General features: G+C 39.1%; 1 protein-coding gene across 1 annotated transcript in view; it reads right to left on the bottom strand.

The window, feature by feature from the left end:
* Nucleotides 1-5,413: 5,413 nt before the first annotated feature.
* Nucleotides 5,414-18,749, bottom strand: part of tspan4a (tetraspanin 4a) — a 126,776-nt gene continuing 113,440 nt past the window's right edge. The window contains exons 6-7 of the mRNA XM_073464786.1: nucleotides 9,179-9,262; nucleotides 5,414-5,936 (exon numbers count right to left, since the gene is read on the bottom strand). Coding sequence (XP_073320887.1) covers nucleotides 5,868-5,936; nucleotides 9,179-9,262 — 153 coding nt within the window. The 3' untranslated portion in view covers nucleotides 5,414-5,867. The remainder of the gene's footprint in view (nucleotides 5,937-9,178; nucleotides 9,263-18,749) is intronic.

The following is an 18,749-nucleotide window of genomic DNA, read 5'->3' on the forward strand; positions in this document are numbered from 1 at the left end:
TGACATAGTTCATTTATTTCAATCCATGGATCATGAAACAACCTGTCCCTGGGCACAGACATGTATCAGGCCCCCCTTGTTGATTTTGCATTGTCAAGTAGTTATTGAGCCTTTTCTTGTGGTAATGTTGCATCTCTTTGTAGGTGTCTCTTTGTGGTTGTGTGTTTCTTTGTAGTTGAGGTCACTTTGTCTGGTAGTAGTCGTCATTTTGTCACTCTGGGTGGTAAATCTGTGTCTGTTCTTGTAGTTGTGTCTCCCTCTGCGCTCAGTTTACATCTCTTTGTGGTCACTTTGCATCGCTGTGCAGTAATTTTGCATCTCTTTGTTGTCGTGTGTATCTTTGTTGTAAGTATGTTTCTTTGTGGTTGTTTTGTGTCTTTTATTCATGTCTGTATGTCTTTGTCTGGTCATTTGCATCTTTGCGGTCATTTTATTTCTCGTTGTGTTTACTTTGGTCTCTGTGGTCATTTTGTGTTTCTTGGTGCTATTTTTTGACTCTTGGTGGTTGTCTGTGTTGTTTGTGTTCATTTTGCCCCTTTTTTAGCTGCTTGCATCTCATAATTTTGTGTCTCTTTGTGGTCCTTTGCGTCTATTTGTGGTCATTTTTCATTTCTTTGTGGTCGTTTTGTTTCGCTTTGTTTTTGTATGTCTCTGTAGTACTTTTGCGTCTTTGTGGGTGTTTTGTGCCTCTTGATCATAATTTAATGTCTTTTTGTGCTTGTTTGCATGTATTTGTGATAACGTTGGCCCCTTGTGGTCATTTTGTGTCTCCTGGTTGTAATTTTGCATCTCTTTGTGATCACTTTGCACCTCTTCGTGTGGATCTCTTTGTGGTCATTTTGTGTCTCTTTGTGGTTGTTTAGTGTTGTGGGCCTCCTGACTCCTTGAGCCCCTGGGCCTGTACACGATAGGCAACATTTTTTATAATGTATTTATAAACCTTAATCTAGGCCAACATGTACCCTCACATTTCAACTACACCATATGCTCTGCAAATAATTTCCAGTGCATTTTAAAGGTCACCAACCTGTGGTACCAGAGGTATTCCAAGCTAATTTTCATGACCAGAGTATCTGATTTTCTGTTTCATAGCTGCTGCTGGGATCCCAGATGCTGGCATGTGTTCATACTGTAGTGTACAATATATGCTGCTGTGCTGTGGAAAGCTTATGCACATTTGTCTTCCTGCTTCTTTTCCAAGTTTAAGTCGAAGAGACAACCTAACTGTGGCTCCACTGTGTAACAAGGCTTTGGTGGGGTTTTTTTCTTGCTGTTATGGAAGGCCTGAGCTTATGGACTGTCTTTTTCATTTATTGTTTTCATTTATTGTTTCATAATGCAGCCACCATTAAGCCTTTCGAGACTCTAACTCCATTTCAAGGGCTGTACACATAAACTTGACTTATACGTTAATAAGAACACAGAAACAGTGCATGAAAGCAAAGGTATAAAAGTCCATAGGTTATATCTGACCGGACGCTCAAAATCAATATGTGAAAAGCCGGTGGTATTTGGTTTGGTGTAATGGAGGCTGAGGAAATAGTCTACATCTGTCTTGGCATTTTCAAACTACATCTCAGCAGGAAGGATATATTGTTGGGGTGTGTTAAGATAGAAGAAAACGAAAATATAATCTTGCAGATATTACTGTGGCGGAACCAAGGGTCCAGACCCATCAGCCAAACCTACAGTTGATATTTGTTTTTTCAAAATTGCAAATCTATTCCCACATTATAGAATACAACCAGCTGTGCTCTGACCCCTCGTATACGTGTATGTATTACATTTTTCATTAAGAGAAAGGTTTTGCACGACATTCTCACTGGTGACTTTGGCAGCTTCCAGAAAAACGGAGGCAGTTGTTGAAATATGCTGTGAGTAAAACCTGGTGCTGAATGACTCAATTCAGCAGAAATATACTGTATAAATAAAAATGTGTGTATGTGAGGGTGAGTGTGGTGTCTCTCTGTATGTAAGCCATGTCTGTGTACCCTGCCTCCCATGCACTGGGCATGCTGGGCTGAGATTCAGCCCCCCGCAAAGTTGTTCTGATTGGGACACTATGAAGCATGGTGCAAGACACTTATGTACAGTGCCGGAACACACTCCAGAGAGTAGGTGAGTGAGTTAGTTAGTGATTTCGTTTGGGAAAGGCTCCTGTTCGCAGTGTAATTGCAGTCTCATTAGCAGTATTTGATTGGACCTGCCCTGTTTGGTCACAATATTATTAGACCCTGTAAATCATTTTGAAAAAAAACCCAAAAACCTGTTCCTGTGTGTTCTTTCATGTCTTCATCAGAAGTCATATGACGTAGATATGTTGACTTTAGTGTGTTTCTCCATGCATCTCCCATAGACTTCAATACAGCAGTCACCACAGTCTGGCACCAAAGCAAGATTCAGTGACATAACAACCCCTTCTTTTTAGGTTCCTTGTTTTTACCCAGGAAGTTGGACTTTCATATTTAGTTCAAGGCTCAGTCTCTGATGCTGTATCTAGATTTCACGTATTAGATCCATGCTGCTCGTTCTGTAGATATAATAGGCTCATTCTAAGGTAACGAAACCATAATGATTCTTGGTTTCAGTTGATTATATGTAAATGAAAACATTATTAAGAATATCATATTCAATTTCTGCCTCTAAAACCCCCTCAATGCCACACACTGGACCTTTATGGCAATTTTTGAAAACAGTTCTAAATGCAGGACCATATGATGCACACAGGAGTGTAACACGTCGCTGTATACGCAGTAAAAATAACCCATCATATAATCAGAGTTGGATTCATTTGGTACAATCACACCACAATGTTCTGGAGAGCCCTATCAGTATTTTTATGCTATTCTTGTGAGCTGTGAGCCAACAGAAATCAGCCAGCTCAGCCAGAGGAAGTCTTTAATGGGAAGGACTCTAATGTTCCTGCTCAGTGGGCTCAAAAAAGTGGATGCCACAGAAAGTCTGATAAATGCTTTCAGCATATGCTACCAGTGAGTGTTTTATATTAGAATAAATGGAATATTTAGTTCTGCTAGTTCATCCATGTGACAAGCTGTTGTTCCCACACAAAACATTTGAGTTTAGTTGTTGCAGCCAGAGGTGGAAACTAATTTACTTTACATTTTATTCAGTTGCATTATGTACAATAGTAGTGACTGTCTTAATTTCTGTGGTGAGTTCAGCTTGTTGCTGGTTCAACCTCTTTTATTCAGTTGAGTTCAAAACTAGGTCCCAGTCTGTGTCTCTCATTACATTTTCCAAACAAGAAATAAACATTTGGGGATCTTTGAAAAACCCAGAAAGCGGTTCAACAACACTCTAAAGATATTTCTAGTATCCTTAAAAGACTAAAAGACTGTTGCGCATTAAAAGGTTTTTGACCCGTCTCTTAAGATGTGACTGCATTTCCTAAAGAGATCATTGGTGAGAAATGTGAAATGACACATGACCTTGCTCTTTTTTTATAACACAACTAAAATATTGGGTAAGGATATAGATCTTTTCTGCCATCTTTGGTTGAATTAGGAAAAATTGGCACAACTTAAGAGACGTGTTAAAGATGTTTTATGGGAAGTTTTATCTCTAAACAAACAGACAACTTGTTTTGTTTCAGTTAAACAAAAATGCTTTTTCACACCTAGTCTTAGTTTTTAGTTTAGTTTTAGTTAAATATGATAACCTTGGTCAGAAGAGTGTTTGAAGATCCTTGAAGTACCTTCAGAACAGTGGTAAGTGTTGATGAATGAGCTTTTCAAAGATAAACTGGAATCAGAAAAATGGATGCTGATGTCTTTGACTCAAATGCAACAGTAATACATCAGAGGCTATTTGTAGGATTAATAGCTCAACAGCCACATTTTTGCAAAGGACTTGTCACATCATGTTTTCAGTCAACAGTGATGAGCACTCCGCAGCTAAAAACCACTCATTTAGTGACACTGATGATTCAATACTGTCAGTTTAGTTTTAAGATTGTGTGAAATCTTTGTTGTGTTCTGAACACCAAGTTGCAGCATGAAAGTCTGTGTTATTTTACTTTACTGCCAGTTTAGTGCTGTCAGTATCAGTTGTGTGATGGCCTATTATGCTTTTTTATTTTTATTTTCCCTTTCCATTATTGTTTCATATGTTCTTGTGTATGTAAAAGACCTTGAAAGTTGAAAAAAGGTCAAAGTCCGCACGAACGGAAGCTCCTGTCTCTCACAGAAAACACTGCTCCTGAAACGCCTCGTCAGTAGTCCTGCCTTTAATTCTGTGACTGTTCGAGTTTGGCAAGTAAGAATTGATTTAGTACAGCTGCTCTGTTGTTGTTAGCGGTCCTGGCTCAGGCATGTGTGAGCTGACCAATCAGAGCAGAGTGGGTATTCAGGAGGGGGGATCTTAAAGAGACAGGAGCTAAAATAGAGCTTTTCATACAGAGCTGCAGCACTGGACATTATGAGAAAACTGATGTGTTTTTTGAGTGTTAAAGTATGTAAACCTATTCTAGCAGTAACATTCAGAATAAAATTATGAACCTGAAAATGACCATAATATGTTTCCTTTAACACAACTGTGGAGCCACTCTTTACTTTTCAGCACAGTTCTCAGGACTGGCAGGATATATCTTGTGTTGGGAAGAAAAAAATGTAAATGTAATATGTCCTGTCATAGCTCCACCTACTGACTGATGTTTGCAATTTCTTTGGCTGACTACAGGGACAGATTTGAAACATTTCCACAGATTTTAATTGCTCTGGGACTCTTGCACTCTCAAGTCCAGATTGTCTCGAAAGAAATGAAGCAAAGGAAGAAAAATCCTAACAAATGCAAAAAGAGTTCCAGCACCTGCAGTGCTTGGACCTTAAAACTGCAGCTCTTAAAGCATTTCTCCTCTGGGGATATTTAATCAAAGTGTGTCTCTAGTGTACTCATAGCCTGGATTATACTTGACGGCCCAAGGTAGGAACAAAACAAAAAAAAGAACTTAAAGAGTCACAAAAGGGCCAGAGGAAGCTTCAAAGACTGCAGATGAATCTTTGTCATTGGAGCTGTGATTAGTGCTGCGGGGGAAATCGCTGCAGGCCAGTCTGAAGGATCCTGCTACATTTAAATTCCTCTGACAGAATCTTCTTATTGTAGTCTCAGTGAAGTCACGTGTGCATGAAGCTGCAGTTTGTTACATTAGATATATCTGCATAAAGCCTGATTGGTTAGGTGCTGCAAAATATTTTCATGACTCCAGCATGGCTCAACAGAGACACCACATAAACGGTTTTACATGCCGCTTCCTGGAAAATGTCCCACCGTGTCACTCATGTTTGTCATCCAGGGTGTCAGACATAAATGCAGAAGGATTACACATAAAACCCTTCAGCGTTTCCGGGTGGAGAAATGACAGGATGACGTGCTTCTTTTAGTCGAGCCAGAACATTTAATACACACCATGGCAGGAGACATGCACTTGCAGCACTTCACACTGTGCACTTTTCCCGACTGTAGCTCTGATTTTGAAAACACATACAAACCATAAAATAATTTAAAACAAAAAACATCTTTAAAAAATAAACAAAAAGGGTTACACTTGTTTTATACATGTTCATAATACTGCTTCTTCATAAAATGTATCACAGAAATTAGCTTTTGACACATAGCAAACCATAGGAACCAACTCAGGTAATTACACTGACACTGTGCTTCTTGATAGTTAGCAGAAAAATTGTGAAGTGGTGACACCCGAGAGGGAATGTCACAGAGAGGACGAAGGTTGGAAAGAAGAGTCTGTATGGAAAAGGAGGAGGGGGAGGAGGAAGAGGAGGGTGGGTCTATATTTGTCCCTCTCAGATGAGAAACAATCAAAGTGTGCTGAACGGCACAGAGGTCGACCACTAGGCGTAGAAGGTCTCTACTTTCACTGACTGACAGAACATCGTCATGGAGAAGACCAGGCCCAGGATCTGCACGGACACAAGGAATAAAACAAAGAATCACACGTTAATGGGTTCAGATGTCCATGTGTAAAGTCACAGTGAAATGAGAAGGAACTCTTCTGCGTGTTTGGCTCACTCTCAGTAACATAATGTACATCTGTTTGACAATAAATGCCAGAAACATTCATTCTGTCACACTGTTATACCCAAATCTCATTATGTTTCTTCCTTGGATAACAATAGGGAGAGCAGCCACACAGAATTGAGTAGATATCGCACAGATTGGAGTGAGTGGATAACATCAAAAAGCTTTCTGACAGTGTTTTTCAAGCTTTACCATTTAAATACCACTCTACTGTGATTTGACATGAGGTTAGTCAAAATGTGTGTATAACATTACATACATTTTTACTAAGTAAGTATTTGTACAGCACTTTTCAAAATCTGGGTTAGAACAAAAGTTTGAAAGGTCAAGAGATGAATGCGACACCAACATTACAACCAAAAACAATTTATACATTAAAGATTCAAGCACAATAACACTTAGAAAAGAGACGGGTCTTCAACGGTAACTTAGAAGCAAGTAACTTATAATTTTTCAATCAGTTTTCACTGTCTTTATATCTAAAGTGCCTTTTAATATCCAGCCATGGCGTCAGATGCACCATTGTAGAGTTTTTTGTTGCTCGGTGGGTAGTTTAACTTTACAATAAGCTAACTAACAAACTAAAAAAGAAGTTTCAAACAAACAAAAGACAAAATACCCGCACACATAGAAATGAAATGTCAATATTGTTGCCCTCCAAGACAGTGTGGGTTCTTGTCATGCTAAAAATAACTTGTAGGCCAATGATGGATTGTGGATCTGATGTGGACCGGTTATAACAAATTTACCACATCAGAAATTAAAGGAATAATATCCATAATATGTTGACTGTATGCCTGTCAACCCTGTTTCAGAGTGTAAAAAGAGCTGGCAATCACCACAATCATGCCTGGTTAGTTATTTTTTGTGTATTTCTTTATTTAAAAAAATATAAATAAATAAATAATAGTAAAACACTTGAGGGGCTGTAAGCCAGCCTAGGTCGTTTTAGGGGCTGTGTGTTAGTAAATAATTGCAAATGAGAACTCTGCTTGTTTAGTTGCTGATTCACTCTTTTTTCCAGTTAAGAAACATTAGCTCAGGCCCACAGTGTCTCAGGCGGAGATTGAAATGTTAATTCATGCTTTTATATGGTCCCGTCTTGATTACTTGAACTCCCTTTTCTCCTGCCTCAGCAAATCTTCCCTGGACTGTTTACAAGTGGACCAAGGTCCTGCTGTTAACTGTTGACCGGGTCCTCCTAAAGGTCCCACGTGACAGCGATTTTGATTGCTCTCCATTCACTCCCCATCAAATTCAGAGTCCAATTTAATTTTCTTATGATCACATATAGAGCTCTGCATGCTCAGAGCTGCCTATAAGGTCCTAGATCACATTATTCTGATTTAATTTGCCTACTAATTTGCCTTCCTTGCCTGAGCGACCGGTTGACTGGTTGTTTCTGTAGCTGCCCAGTCACAGGTGGAGGCTGTGTGGTAACAAAGTTTAGACAACTTTCTGTCTGGATCAATAATTTTCAATGTCAATATAACTGAATACACAGCTGCTGTCACGATCGTGAAATGGTCAGCTTGGCTGTGTGTCCCACTTTTGCCCAGACACTGGCTGTGATGCAGTTTTGTTTTTTGCCAACTGAAAAGAGGCAGAGGAAGAGTTTTTATTCAGGTTCTGGTGTTTCACTATAGACAGATATGCAAATACGGACATTTTAAAATGGAGAAGACATAGACAGTATAAACTGAATGACATAGATCCAACCCAAACTTCCTGTAAGGATGAGATTTTCAAGCCCATTCTCACTCTCAACATGATAAATACAGCAGCCTGGTCAGTGGCCCCACACCTCTAATCATGACACTGTAGTTAAAAGATCCCATGAAGCTCGGTGTGTGGATTGTGTAGGACGGCCCACTCCTGTCTTCTTCATTTCATTTTTTTCCCTATTGACTGCAGGCAATATCAACTCCATTTAATTACAGACTTTTAACTTTTAACAGACTTTTGTCTATATGTTGTCCTGAGACATAACTACTTTTCATTTCAGTTTCATGCTCCAGCTATAATGAGGTATGCCTGCATTTATTTGAACTTTCTATTCCCCATTTTTCTTTAATTTTAAGGATATATTTGGATTAATGCCTAAGAACATCCATATATATTATAGTCGTTACTTTCCTATCCCTATTTCCTGTTTCATTACCCATTTTTCTAACCCTAAAAAGCTCTGAAGTAGCCTTTTTTAATCATCATCTTATTAGAGTCACAAAAGTCTACAGTTTGGGTGTGCAAGTCTTTAAAATACAACAAAAATTAACTGTATTTGTTGCAGCTGCAAAACAAGCCAACAGGTGATAATTACTAAATAATGACTGACGCTAAAAAGTAATGTAGCACAACAATAGCACAAGTAGAGAAGTCAAAAGATGATTGACACTGAGTTTGGCAGAACAAGATCTTGAGTCAATGAGCTGACTCAGTGATGTCAGTTAGATATCATTCTACATAAGGCTTGCTGACATCAGCCATCATAAAAACATACCAGACCAGACCAGGCTGCAGCAGCTAAGGCCCTTAATGTACTGAACTAAATATTCATTCTCCTTATTTCTATTTTTAAAAGTTACATAAAGACACTTTAATTCGCCTTCCCTGCCTGAGCGTAAAGCATAATTGTATAATTCTGTGTATTATGTAACGCTTTGAGTCAACTGGCAAACATCACAGATATTTGAGATAAGTCTGGGAGAGATTTCATCTTTCTGGTTTTTAATTTTGCTGCATGTAGGATTTCCAAAAAAGGGGGCATAGAGAATCTAACTGGTGACTAAAAATGAGCCTGCAGCGTCACAGAAGCCTTGCATGACATTTCTCCTCTCGGATTGTGGAAGCGTATCACGTAACACTTGGCTGGAGAGCAGATAAAAGAATTTTATGGAAAGTCAAACCCTCCTATGTGGTCTTCAGTGGTAACACAAGAGGCTTATATGGGCTCCTGCTGTCCAGAGAAATCCAGAGTTAAGTGCTAAATGCAGAGGACACTGTATAAGTATTAGGTTTATTTATCACAAAGTAAGAGCCTCTCTGTCTGAGGCTGCAGATATCAAGGACTAGGTTAATGACTGCTGAAAAAACGGATTCACACAACTTAAAAAGCTGTAATTACCTGGGTAAGTGCTGTGCATAGAGCAAAGATCCAAAGTGCCACCAGGTTCTCGTTCAGCCAATCCTTTACCCGCTCGTAGCACGGCTGTGAAGACACACACACACATAGACAGAAGGAGCAAACATTAGCTGACAAATTCAATTCTCCGTTTAGATAGTGCTGTATACAGTCAAATGATGTACCATATTACAGTGACTCTTCTCTTCCTGTACTAAGAGGCTATGATAGAAAATGTTCTTTGGCTAAAAGATCCCCCGTGGCAACATCCTTATCTCCCACTGCTCCCCCTCCTCCTCTTCCTCTGACCTAATATTCTTTGGGGGAAACTTTCCAAAATTCAAGTAAGTCCCCGCTGTCCTTGTCTCCCTTCAGCTGTACAAACAGAAGTAATGTGGATACAGGGGCATCACACACAGCCACACACGCGCACACACACACACACACACACACACACACACACACACACACAGCAGAGGTATCATTACACATGAGAACAGGCTGAATTTTTCATGGCTGACATTGCTTGAATGTATTCTGGAGGCAAATCGACAAAAACAAAAAAACCCTTCTCTACTTCTCTTACTGCTTCCCCATTTCTTAGTCACTAAGACATACCCAGCACCTGGAGCATGTTTTAAAATCTATTTTCAAATGCTGGAAAATTCCCTTAGGTTAGGTAGTGCCCGATATGCAGAAAGAATAGAAAGATAATTATTATTAATATAAGGAACGGAGCAATGGCTGTTAGGGTCAGGGATATAAGCAAATGATGAACAGCAGATGAATCCTTAAAGCAACAGAGAGTAGTTCTCTAAGAACAGTTGAAGGCTGGCATTAAAAGTGACAGCGTGGCATACATGTTTTCAACATACATGTTTTCAACACATAACGTTGTTATGACGTAATACTGGCACCTATACTACGTCTGAGAACTTGTTACAGACCTGGGATTTGTATTTTACAACAGTAGTGTTGCATTCAGGAACTGTGGGGCGTGCCAAATCGCACAAAATGCCAATTTCTACATTATATTGCTTCAATGCATCAATAATTTATAATCAAGCGATATTATATATATATTACTCTGAAACGAGCCATTCTGCATAATGAATACTTTAACTTTTGGAACTTTTGATGCTTCAGCATTTTGGTCCGTGTGCCTCGGTTAGTGTAACTTTGAGAGCGTAGCAGAAGACAGTAAAGTTAGCCCAGAACACACAGCCACACGTGTCTGGGGTTTCCCCAATGCTCGTCATTTATTACTAACACAACAACCTTGCAAAGCTCAGTTGTACGGCTATTATTCTATCATGCATGAACAGAACAGTGGCCACATGTAACCCGAGCGTTACTCTTGAGTTGAGGGGCAAAAGAAAGAGGAGATCAATAATATGCATCCGTCTATGGCAAGAGGGCTGTTCAGCTAATACAAAGAAAAACAAGATGCTGTCGGGTGACGTTGCTCATGTTAACTTAACTACATGTAAGCAATCCAGTATTTCTTAAAGGTACACTTCACAATTTCAACTATTACAACTTTTACTTGAAGATGGATTTCTCTTCTGAAAAGTTGGCCCCTGCATAAAACTGGGCTGTCTATGCAGTGGAAGACAAATATTTTTGAAATTGGTGGTACATGACCAGAGAAAACAGAGAAAAGGGGCTGTGGTATTCCCTTTTGCTCAAAGTGTAAAAAACCTAGAACAACCAGAATGCGCTGGGCTGCACAGGACCAATAAACATGTTTCAGGTAACGCGTCGCGATGATGCAGGTGAAATGGAAGGACGTTTAGCATTGTTCATTGGCATGTACTGTAATAGAAACATTGTACTGATCAGCTCAAGTTCCTGTTTACATAACATTTTGAATGCAGGACCTTTACTTGCAACAAAGTATTTCTACATGGTGGCACTGCTAATTCTATTTAAAGGTCCCTTATTGTTGTGTGTGAAATTCCCATGTCTTTTCTGATTTTAAAGCAGGTCTATGTGCGAAATTAATACTGTAAAAGTATCAAAATGGCCCAATCCAAGGAGAAATATGTACAACTCGTATTAAGAAACTGCACCTTTAAACAAGCTGTCAGGACTTCTGTAACTTTATGATGTCACAAGTAAATGGTCACCACCCTCAGCACAGCTGCGTTTGTAAAGACACCGGCAGAGCTGATGCAGAAACACAATGGGTGGAGCTTTCTCAGGCCTGTGAGAGCTGACCAATCACAGCAGACTGGGGTTTTCAGGAGAGAAGGGCCTTAAAGAGACAGGAGGTAAGACAGAGCGTTCAGACTGAGGGTGAATAGAGGACAGTATGAGGAAGGGGGAAAAAATGTGTGTTTTTTTTTTAAGATTTAAGCGACTAAGCATTTTCTAGTAGACACCTTAAATGAAAGTATGAAGCTGTTCTTCTTCCACTGCTGCCAAAGTGAGTGTTTGATTATGTTATGTGTATATTTGATTATGTTACACTGAAGAAAAGACAGTCTGGCATCCTGTAGTGAAAGGTAAGGTGCTATCATAACAGGCTGCACCACTGTTCTAATTAAATTATTCATTTCTGCAGACGTGCCTTCCTGATTGTGCTATTTTTTAAATCCCCTTACATCAAGAAGCTGAGTCAGAGCCAGGGAAACCAAACACAATCTACTCTACATTTCACTGCTGCCTGAAACATTGGGGAACCAAAAAATATGTTTTCCTTAGCACAAGATGAAATAATTCTGGGCTGGATCAATATGGAAAGTCATGCGGTAAGCCAAAATTTAGAGCAGCTTCAATGGTATTTTTCAAACTGCGGCCCTCCTGGACCACAGAGCTGCATCTGAAGATATATAAATTCATATTTTTTGTTGTTTGATGCCAACTGCAGACTGCAGACATAAAGCTAGGAAAAAACTGATAAGTAAACCTGAACCTGCTCAGCCAGTCCCATCCATCAGCTCAACATTAAAGCAGGTCTGTGTTACAAAAGAATCAATGATGAAAGGTCCATTTAATAGCTTTTCTGGGTTTTCTACCACATCCTGCAGCCTTCATCAGTGAACTGAGGAGCTCACATGTCATCATAAGTGGCTGTGTATAACTGCTGTCAATCAATGTCCTCCTTGATCTCCCTTCTCCAGCCGTTCACTGACTCCTCGTTGATGACTGTGACCTTTTCCCAACCAACGCTGTGACAGATGTTGGATTGGTTTTGACAGACAAACCATTGTGTCTGTTTCTAGTGTTTATTTAGTCTCATGTTTCAAGAAAAGGAAAGGTCCCATATTATGCTCATTTCCAGGTTCATACTTTTATTTAAGGTGTCTCGTAGAGAATATTTACATGCTTTAAGTGTTCAAACAACACATTATTTCTTTCATACTGCCCATTGCTGCATCACCTCTGTCACTTTAAGGCCCTCCACCTCAAAAAACACTCTTCTCTGATTGGTCAGCTCTCACAGTCCTGAGCAGGCACCACCCACATTTTTGGAGGGCATGGCCGAGTGTGGTGACTGTATTTGTTACGACATCACAACCTTACAGAAGGCGTGATGGTTTATTTTGAAGGTACAGTTTCTAAATACGGGCTGTGGGCATTTCTGCATTTTTTAGCATTTTGATAGCTGCACAGCACTCATAAAGGACCTTGACCTGTTTTATAATAAAATATAAATAAATATAACATTCTACAATATGAGACCTTTCAGTTTTTAAAGCTTTGATCTGGTCTTATGTGAGATCCGGTTCTCTTCATTGACTTCTCGGCCTTTAATTCCCCCTGGACCTGCTGCACCTCCTTCTCTCTATCCTCCTCCTCACTGATAAGATGTTCTGCTCTGTGTATGAGGATCCAGATATGTTAACTGGAAAAAAGCTTTGATTGAAAACTACAAAAAGGTGGTAGGCATATAATTGGGCTGAGATTATTTGTGACACAGCCTTACTAAAGGTCGAAACAAATCAAGAACATCCATGATGAGTGTTTTACAATCAACCACGTCTATGGTTAAGGTTTGCTCAAGTTAAAAACACTGTTTGGCAAGGATAAGGGAAGATCAAGGTCAACCTGAAGGACAGGTTCACATTTTTTCAAGTCTGTCTCGAAACAACAGTGTGGTGCCTTGATGAACATCAAAATTGTTTTGCTTGCAGTAATTATTTCTGCAGGAGGAGCAGGATAATTACAGTCAAAAACTGTTTCGATGTTCATGTGGGGACCTGACTATGATTTTAAGACAAAATGCAACCCTATCCTTTAACAATAACAATAAGAACAATTTCTAAGTGAGAAAATAATATTAATCACTTAATCACAATACCTGTTGGTCTTGTTCATTTCAGCAGCAGCAGCGATGGAGGGTGACTGTGTGTGACTGGATTTGGACCAGGTTTGCATTTTTTAAGATTGTGAATCCTGTTCAAGCTAAAACGGGCGTTAAGTTGCTCTTTTAAAGAAAGTGAAATTGCCTTTTGGTGTTTAGTAGCAGTATTAGATGGACACCACTTATTGAAATGGCAGATTTTGTCCCCATCACTTTTTAAAAGCATAACTTCTTAAAAATGAAAAATAGCTTGCACTACAAAATGCTAATCTAACCCCTGCTCCAGTTTAATTCATCACACAAATATTCATACCTTATGCCTAGATAAAGTCATGATTGATTGAATTTGACCCACTCACTCTTTAGCACTCACTATTTTTCTCTAACATTTAAGAATGCAGCATTGAAACAAGGTAGTTTAACTTTTAAAGGTGCAATGCAGTTTCTTTCATAATTACGTTCTCTGGCCTCATACAATCTCCTCATTACATTGCATAGGTTGGTGTCCTTTTAAAAAATGTTTTGTCAGTCGAGGCCTTTTGTCTCCACCACTTTTCAACACAAAGAGATGCGCTTCACAGGAATTAGGAAACACACAGCAGTCTTTGGCGAGGTTTCACAATTGTATAACAAAGTCCCATCAGGTAAACGTAAACACAGGTTGTATATCGGCATTTGTGGACTTAAAATTACAGAGCCTTCAGTGTGGCAGCCTCCATCCTTTGGAACTTTGTCCCTGCAGAGATCTGCAACGCTGCATCCAGCGCCATGTTAAAAAAAACTGCTGGAAATCTCCCTGTTCATGAAGCCTGTGGTCTTAATTCTCTTCTCTCTGGCAAACATTGCTACTACTATTTCTTGTTATTTTCTTTTTTGTCTGCCTCCGTATGTGTTAAGTGTTCCTTGGTTCCTAGAATGGCTCCATAAAATTGCAAGTTATTATTACTATAATTATTGTTATTTTCAAGCTTTCGCACGATGAGTGTGAAAAGTAAATACTTTAACACTGTTCATGAGTTCATGAACGCTCGGCTGCCAAGAACAAAACAACAACAGGGATGAGACGGCACCAGGGATGAGGCTTTATTCCAACTCTATTCATCACCTGACTATGCACTGAAGAGTGACATGAGGTATTCGTGAATAAAGACATTTCAATAACATAAAACTGCCCAACAACATAGACCTGCTGGTGGCCTTGAGTGGCTTTGTGACTTATTTTTGTCACTTGAAGCTCAATAGAGAAATCTCTGGAGAACGATTTGATTTCAAGGTGAGAAGGGAAGGTTAAAACTTATGAATCAAACTGGGCATTACTGTCATTCATTATAGCATCATAGAAATATAAATCCAAAAGTAGTGTAGGAAAGTGTTATTTGAGGAGAGAATTATTAAGCTTCGGTATGAAGAACACTACCTGAATGCTTGATCTGCAGGAGAAATATTAATCAAAACACAAAACTAGCCAGATCAATTTGTTTTCTAAATGTCTTTCACACAGGAAGGACTAGTGGAATTCATTGGTCTACGTGAAGGCCAACAAACTGTCACCTGGAGGAGGGAAATATGCATAATTTTGAAAAATCTTTCAATTGTGTTTTGCAGAACCTGGTTTCAGGAAAAGTAATGGAAAGACATTTTTAAAGGTTACGTCTTTCATTTCTAAATTGAAAACATCTACAGCTTGACCACAGCTTGACCTTTCTACTGCTGAATGGACACATTAGATAGAGTTGCAGACAGCGGGAGTAAGAGGTTGGTATTTAAAGTCTACATCTGTGACCATGGCATCATTTCTAAAATCTGCCCTTTGCACGCGTAAACCAAGTTTTACTGAGGATTTTCTTTGTTAAAGGAGATTTAGTACAAGTTTTGTGTCAAATAGTCACCCTGTCTCCTGTAAACAAATGTGTGGTTACAGTCTCTGATTCATGATACTTCATAAATTTTAATCATAAAGGTGCAAAAAATATACACCTGTCTGAGTTTTATAATTATATTCAGCTGTATGATGAGAAGATCTCACCACAAGGTCCATTTAGTAGCTGTTCTGGAGCTTTCAGTCCATAGACTGTATAAAAGATGGGCGTAGTCTCTGTGATGTCACAGAATATGTTAATTCTGACCTGCAAAATTCAAGTTATTTTTAAAGTAGTTTTTTTTACACTGTCCCACCCTTGTGGACCAGATGAATTGTGGGTTCCGACAGCCCTCAGCACTCGCTTACTTTCCGCGAACATGCCTGCAAAGTCCACAGTCTGCAAGAGCAGTGAGGTCTGGACATTTGGATGCACCCATTGTGAAGCTCAGTGAAGTGGCCATCTTGGCAGTGCCTGACTCCACTTAACTACCGGCTACTCCAAAAATGAGCAAAGAGATGAAGTGTAGTGGGGCTGAGGCAGCCTGAATGAAGCTTGGTTTCTGACAGCTAGTGGCTAGCTGTCACTCAGAGCTCCCATACACATATTTGTGCCAGGCTGTAAACATGTTTATTTTTACTGTAAAGCTCAGCATTTTGATGGGGTCAACAGGGATTGACTCAGTTTTGGAGCCAGCCTCACAGCCCCTCATTCATTCATTCATTGCCTTGTTCTCGTACTACTTTAAGTAATTCCACCAACAGTCCCAGAACAGTTACTGAATGACTGCTGGTGAGACTGTGTTGTCAGTTCGAGAATGAACTCTTGATCACAGTTTGTATGACGTTAAATATGTTCTACTGTCTGGTTTTAAATACAGAATTAAAGTCATCCAGCATGGTATGAAATTTTTAAAACAGATGTATGACACAGTTGATGTGGTGCTTCACAGACTGTGACGTGAACGTTTCTACGGGCGACATCTGGCACCAGTGATATGATTTTTTAAATGGGCCCATTTACCATTGCATCGGTTTAATAGCATCCGAAGCTAAACCGAAATCATTACTGTTCATCATCTTCACTCACTGTGATGCACAGTGACTGCTTTAGCACTGCTGGATGACAGCAGTAGACCAATCAGTAAGTTAAGTAGCCCTAACATGTTTTCTCCTTAATGATGACAATATGTTGACTTCAAAGCTTGACTTTATTCGCCCCTATTTGTGACATTTTGTTTCTAACGTTCATGTTATTGCTTCCAAATAATATTGCAATGATTAGCTTTTGCTGTTGGCTGAGCTGAACAGCAGTTGTTGTGTAAGTCTCCTGCTGTTGTGTTTTTCAGATTTTCTTTTTTTTAGGAGAAAAAATGTGTTTGTTGCTTTTATACCTGTGAGACTTTTAAAGTGACCCTGGGTAAAATTTAGTTTTATTTACTTTCTGTTTTTATTACTTCAGTTTCCGAAATCTGTGTTCTTAGAATAAAGTGTGGTACAGTATGTGCTGCAGCAAAGAGCCTCAGAGCATAAGGAAACACACCTGTGCAAACACACTGCATGGATGCAAACAAACTTTTCAACCTGATGTGGGTCCATGTGGGAATAATACACAATTTTTTTAATGCAAATTGAACAAATGACTACTAATGTAAGGTGTTGTATTGATGAACCCACAAACAATCATTACCCAACTCTTCTCAGCTCTAGCTTTCCTTCACACGAGGCAAAGCTTATTGTTATGGTTCGACAGCCTGCAGGTTTACTGTTTTGGTTCACTCACCATTCTCATCAACCTTGTTTTGACCTGCAGAAGGCAGAAATATCTGATTCACCCACGTTACACTTCCTGTCCAGCACTAAACAGCAGACAGACAAACTAACTGCTGAACAAAGTGGAGCATTTAGCTGCTAAAAAGACTGAATATGAGACTTATAATCTGCAGGTGGCCCGATGAACAACTTTAAATGCACAGTATGCAATGTCTGCCTTTAGGGATGTATTATATGATAAACAATGAAAACATAAGGTGTAATTTGATGATATCATAAAGTAGTGTGGGGTCATGGGAGTTGTTGTCTTCATTGTTAAGCAACTAATGAAACTGTATCAAGTGTGTGCCTCAGGCAGAACTGTTCAGGGACGAAGGAATGTATTAACATTTTATTTACGTTATGTTTAGTCACATTTTCCGACTTCCTTTCTCGCTCTCTGACTCTCTCCCAGAAGTTTTAGCCGCATGCAACTCAATGAAACACACCTTGAATACAATTACAGATTCCTCTGAATTTAACATTGTTGGAAACATTAAGGATAATGTAAGACAAAATATAAAACAGAGGTGTAGTTCTTTTTAGACATTTGAATGCAGAAATGTTACATTAGATGAATGCTAATGCTCATATCTGCTACAGAAAAAATCAATGCATGTTTAAGCAGTTCTTTACTGACTTATGTGCTTTCTGATTGTCCTCTGAAAAGGCTACAGTAATTTTGGATCATGTGGCTTAAATATTGGTGGCACTATATAATATCATTACTAAATGGTACATTTATCAATAATAAGACTTTAGTTTATAGTAATTTCACTGTTAACAAACAATCACATGCTTTAAAAACATTCACTGAGCATTTTTATTACACAGTTGCAACTGATCTTAATAATTCATCTATAAATATTATTTGGATTACCAATTATAAAGGTGCCACTGATAAACCTTTACAATTGCTTAATACATGGTCTATTAAGCATTTCATTGTTAACAGTGAAATAACCATTAACTAGAGTTTAATTAACTATAAACTGACCATTTATTAATGATGACTAAAGAGCCCAAATAAGTAAAGCCACACTGAATTTGAATCCGATATTGGATTTTCTCAAGACGTGTGGCCACGTGGGAGCATGAACCGTGAAGTCAACAGGACCCCAAGTTGAACCCTGAGGGATCACACAGGAAACAGTTGACTTTGGATGAGAACACATTTCTAATTCAGACTGAAAACTTCAGGATGAAACTGATTAAACCAGTCAAAAGCTGAGAGAGAGACACCTACTCAACTGTTTCAACATAAGAACTTTGTGGTCTACTGTGTCAAAGTCTGATATAAAAACTCGAGGAAGATCAGCTGCCAAGAGGAGATCATTAGTCAAGACGGCTGATTCTGTCCAATGGAGAAACCTCTGAAGTAGGGAAGACAGTAGCTCAGTGAAATCTGTTTTCTCCAGGACATTAGGAAGAAAAGAAATTTGAGGAAAGGAAGATGAGTTTGTGGTTTTTCAGGACTGCATTTCTAAAGTAAGGGCAGAACTTTTGCACTTCAATCAGCGTTTTCCAGCTCTAACTTCATTTAATGACTGAAAGAATGCTGGGACCAATTTCGCTAATGACACGTTAATAGGACG

The sequence above is a fragment of the Pagrus major genome, chromosome 4 (genome assembly GCF_040436345.1).
Source record: "Pagrus major chromosome 4, Pma_NU_1.0".
In the NCBI taxonomy this organism is placed as follows: domain Eukaryota; kingdom Metazoa; phylum Chordata; class Actinopteri; order Spariformes; family Sparidae; genus Pagrus; species Pagrus major.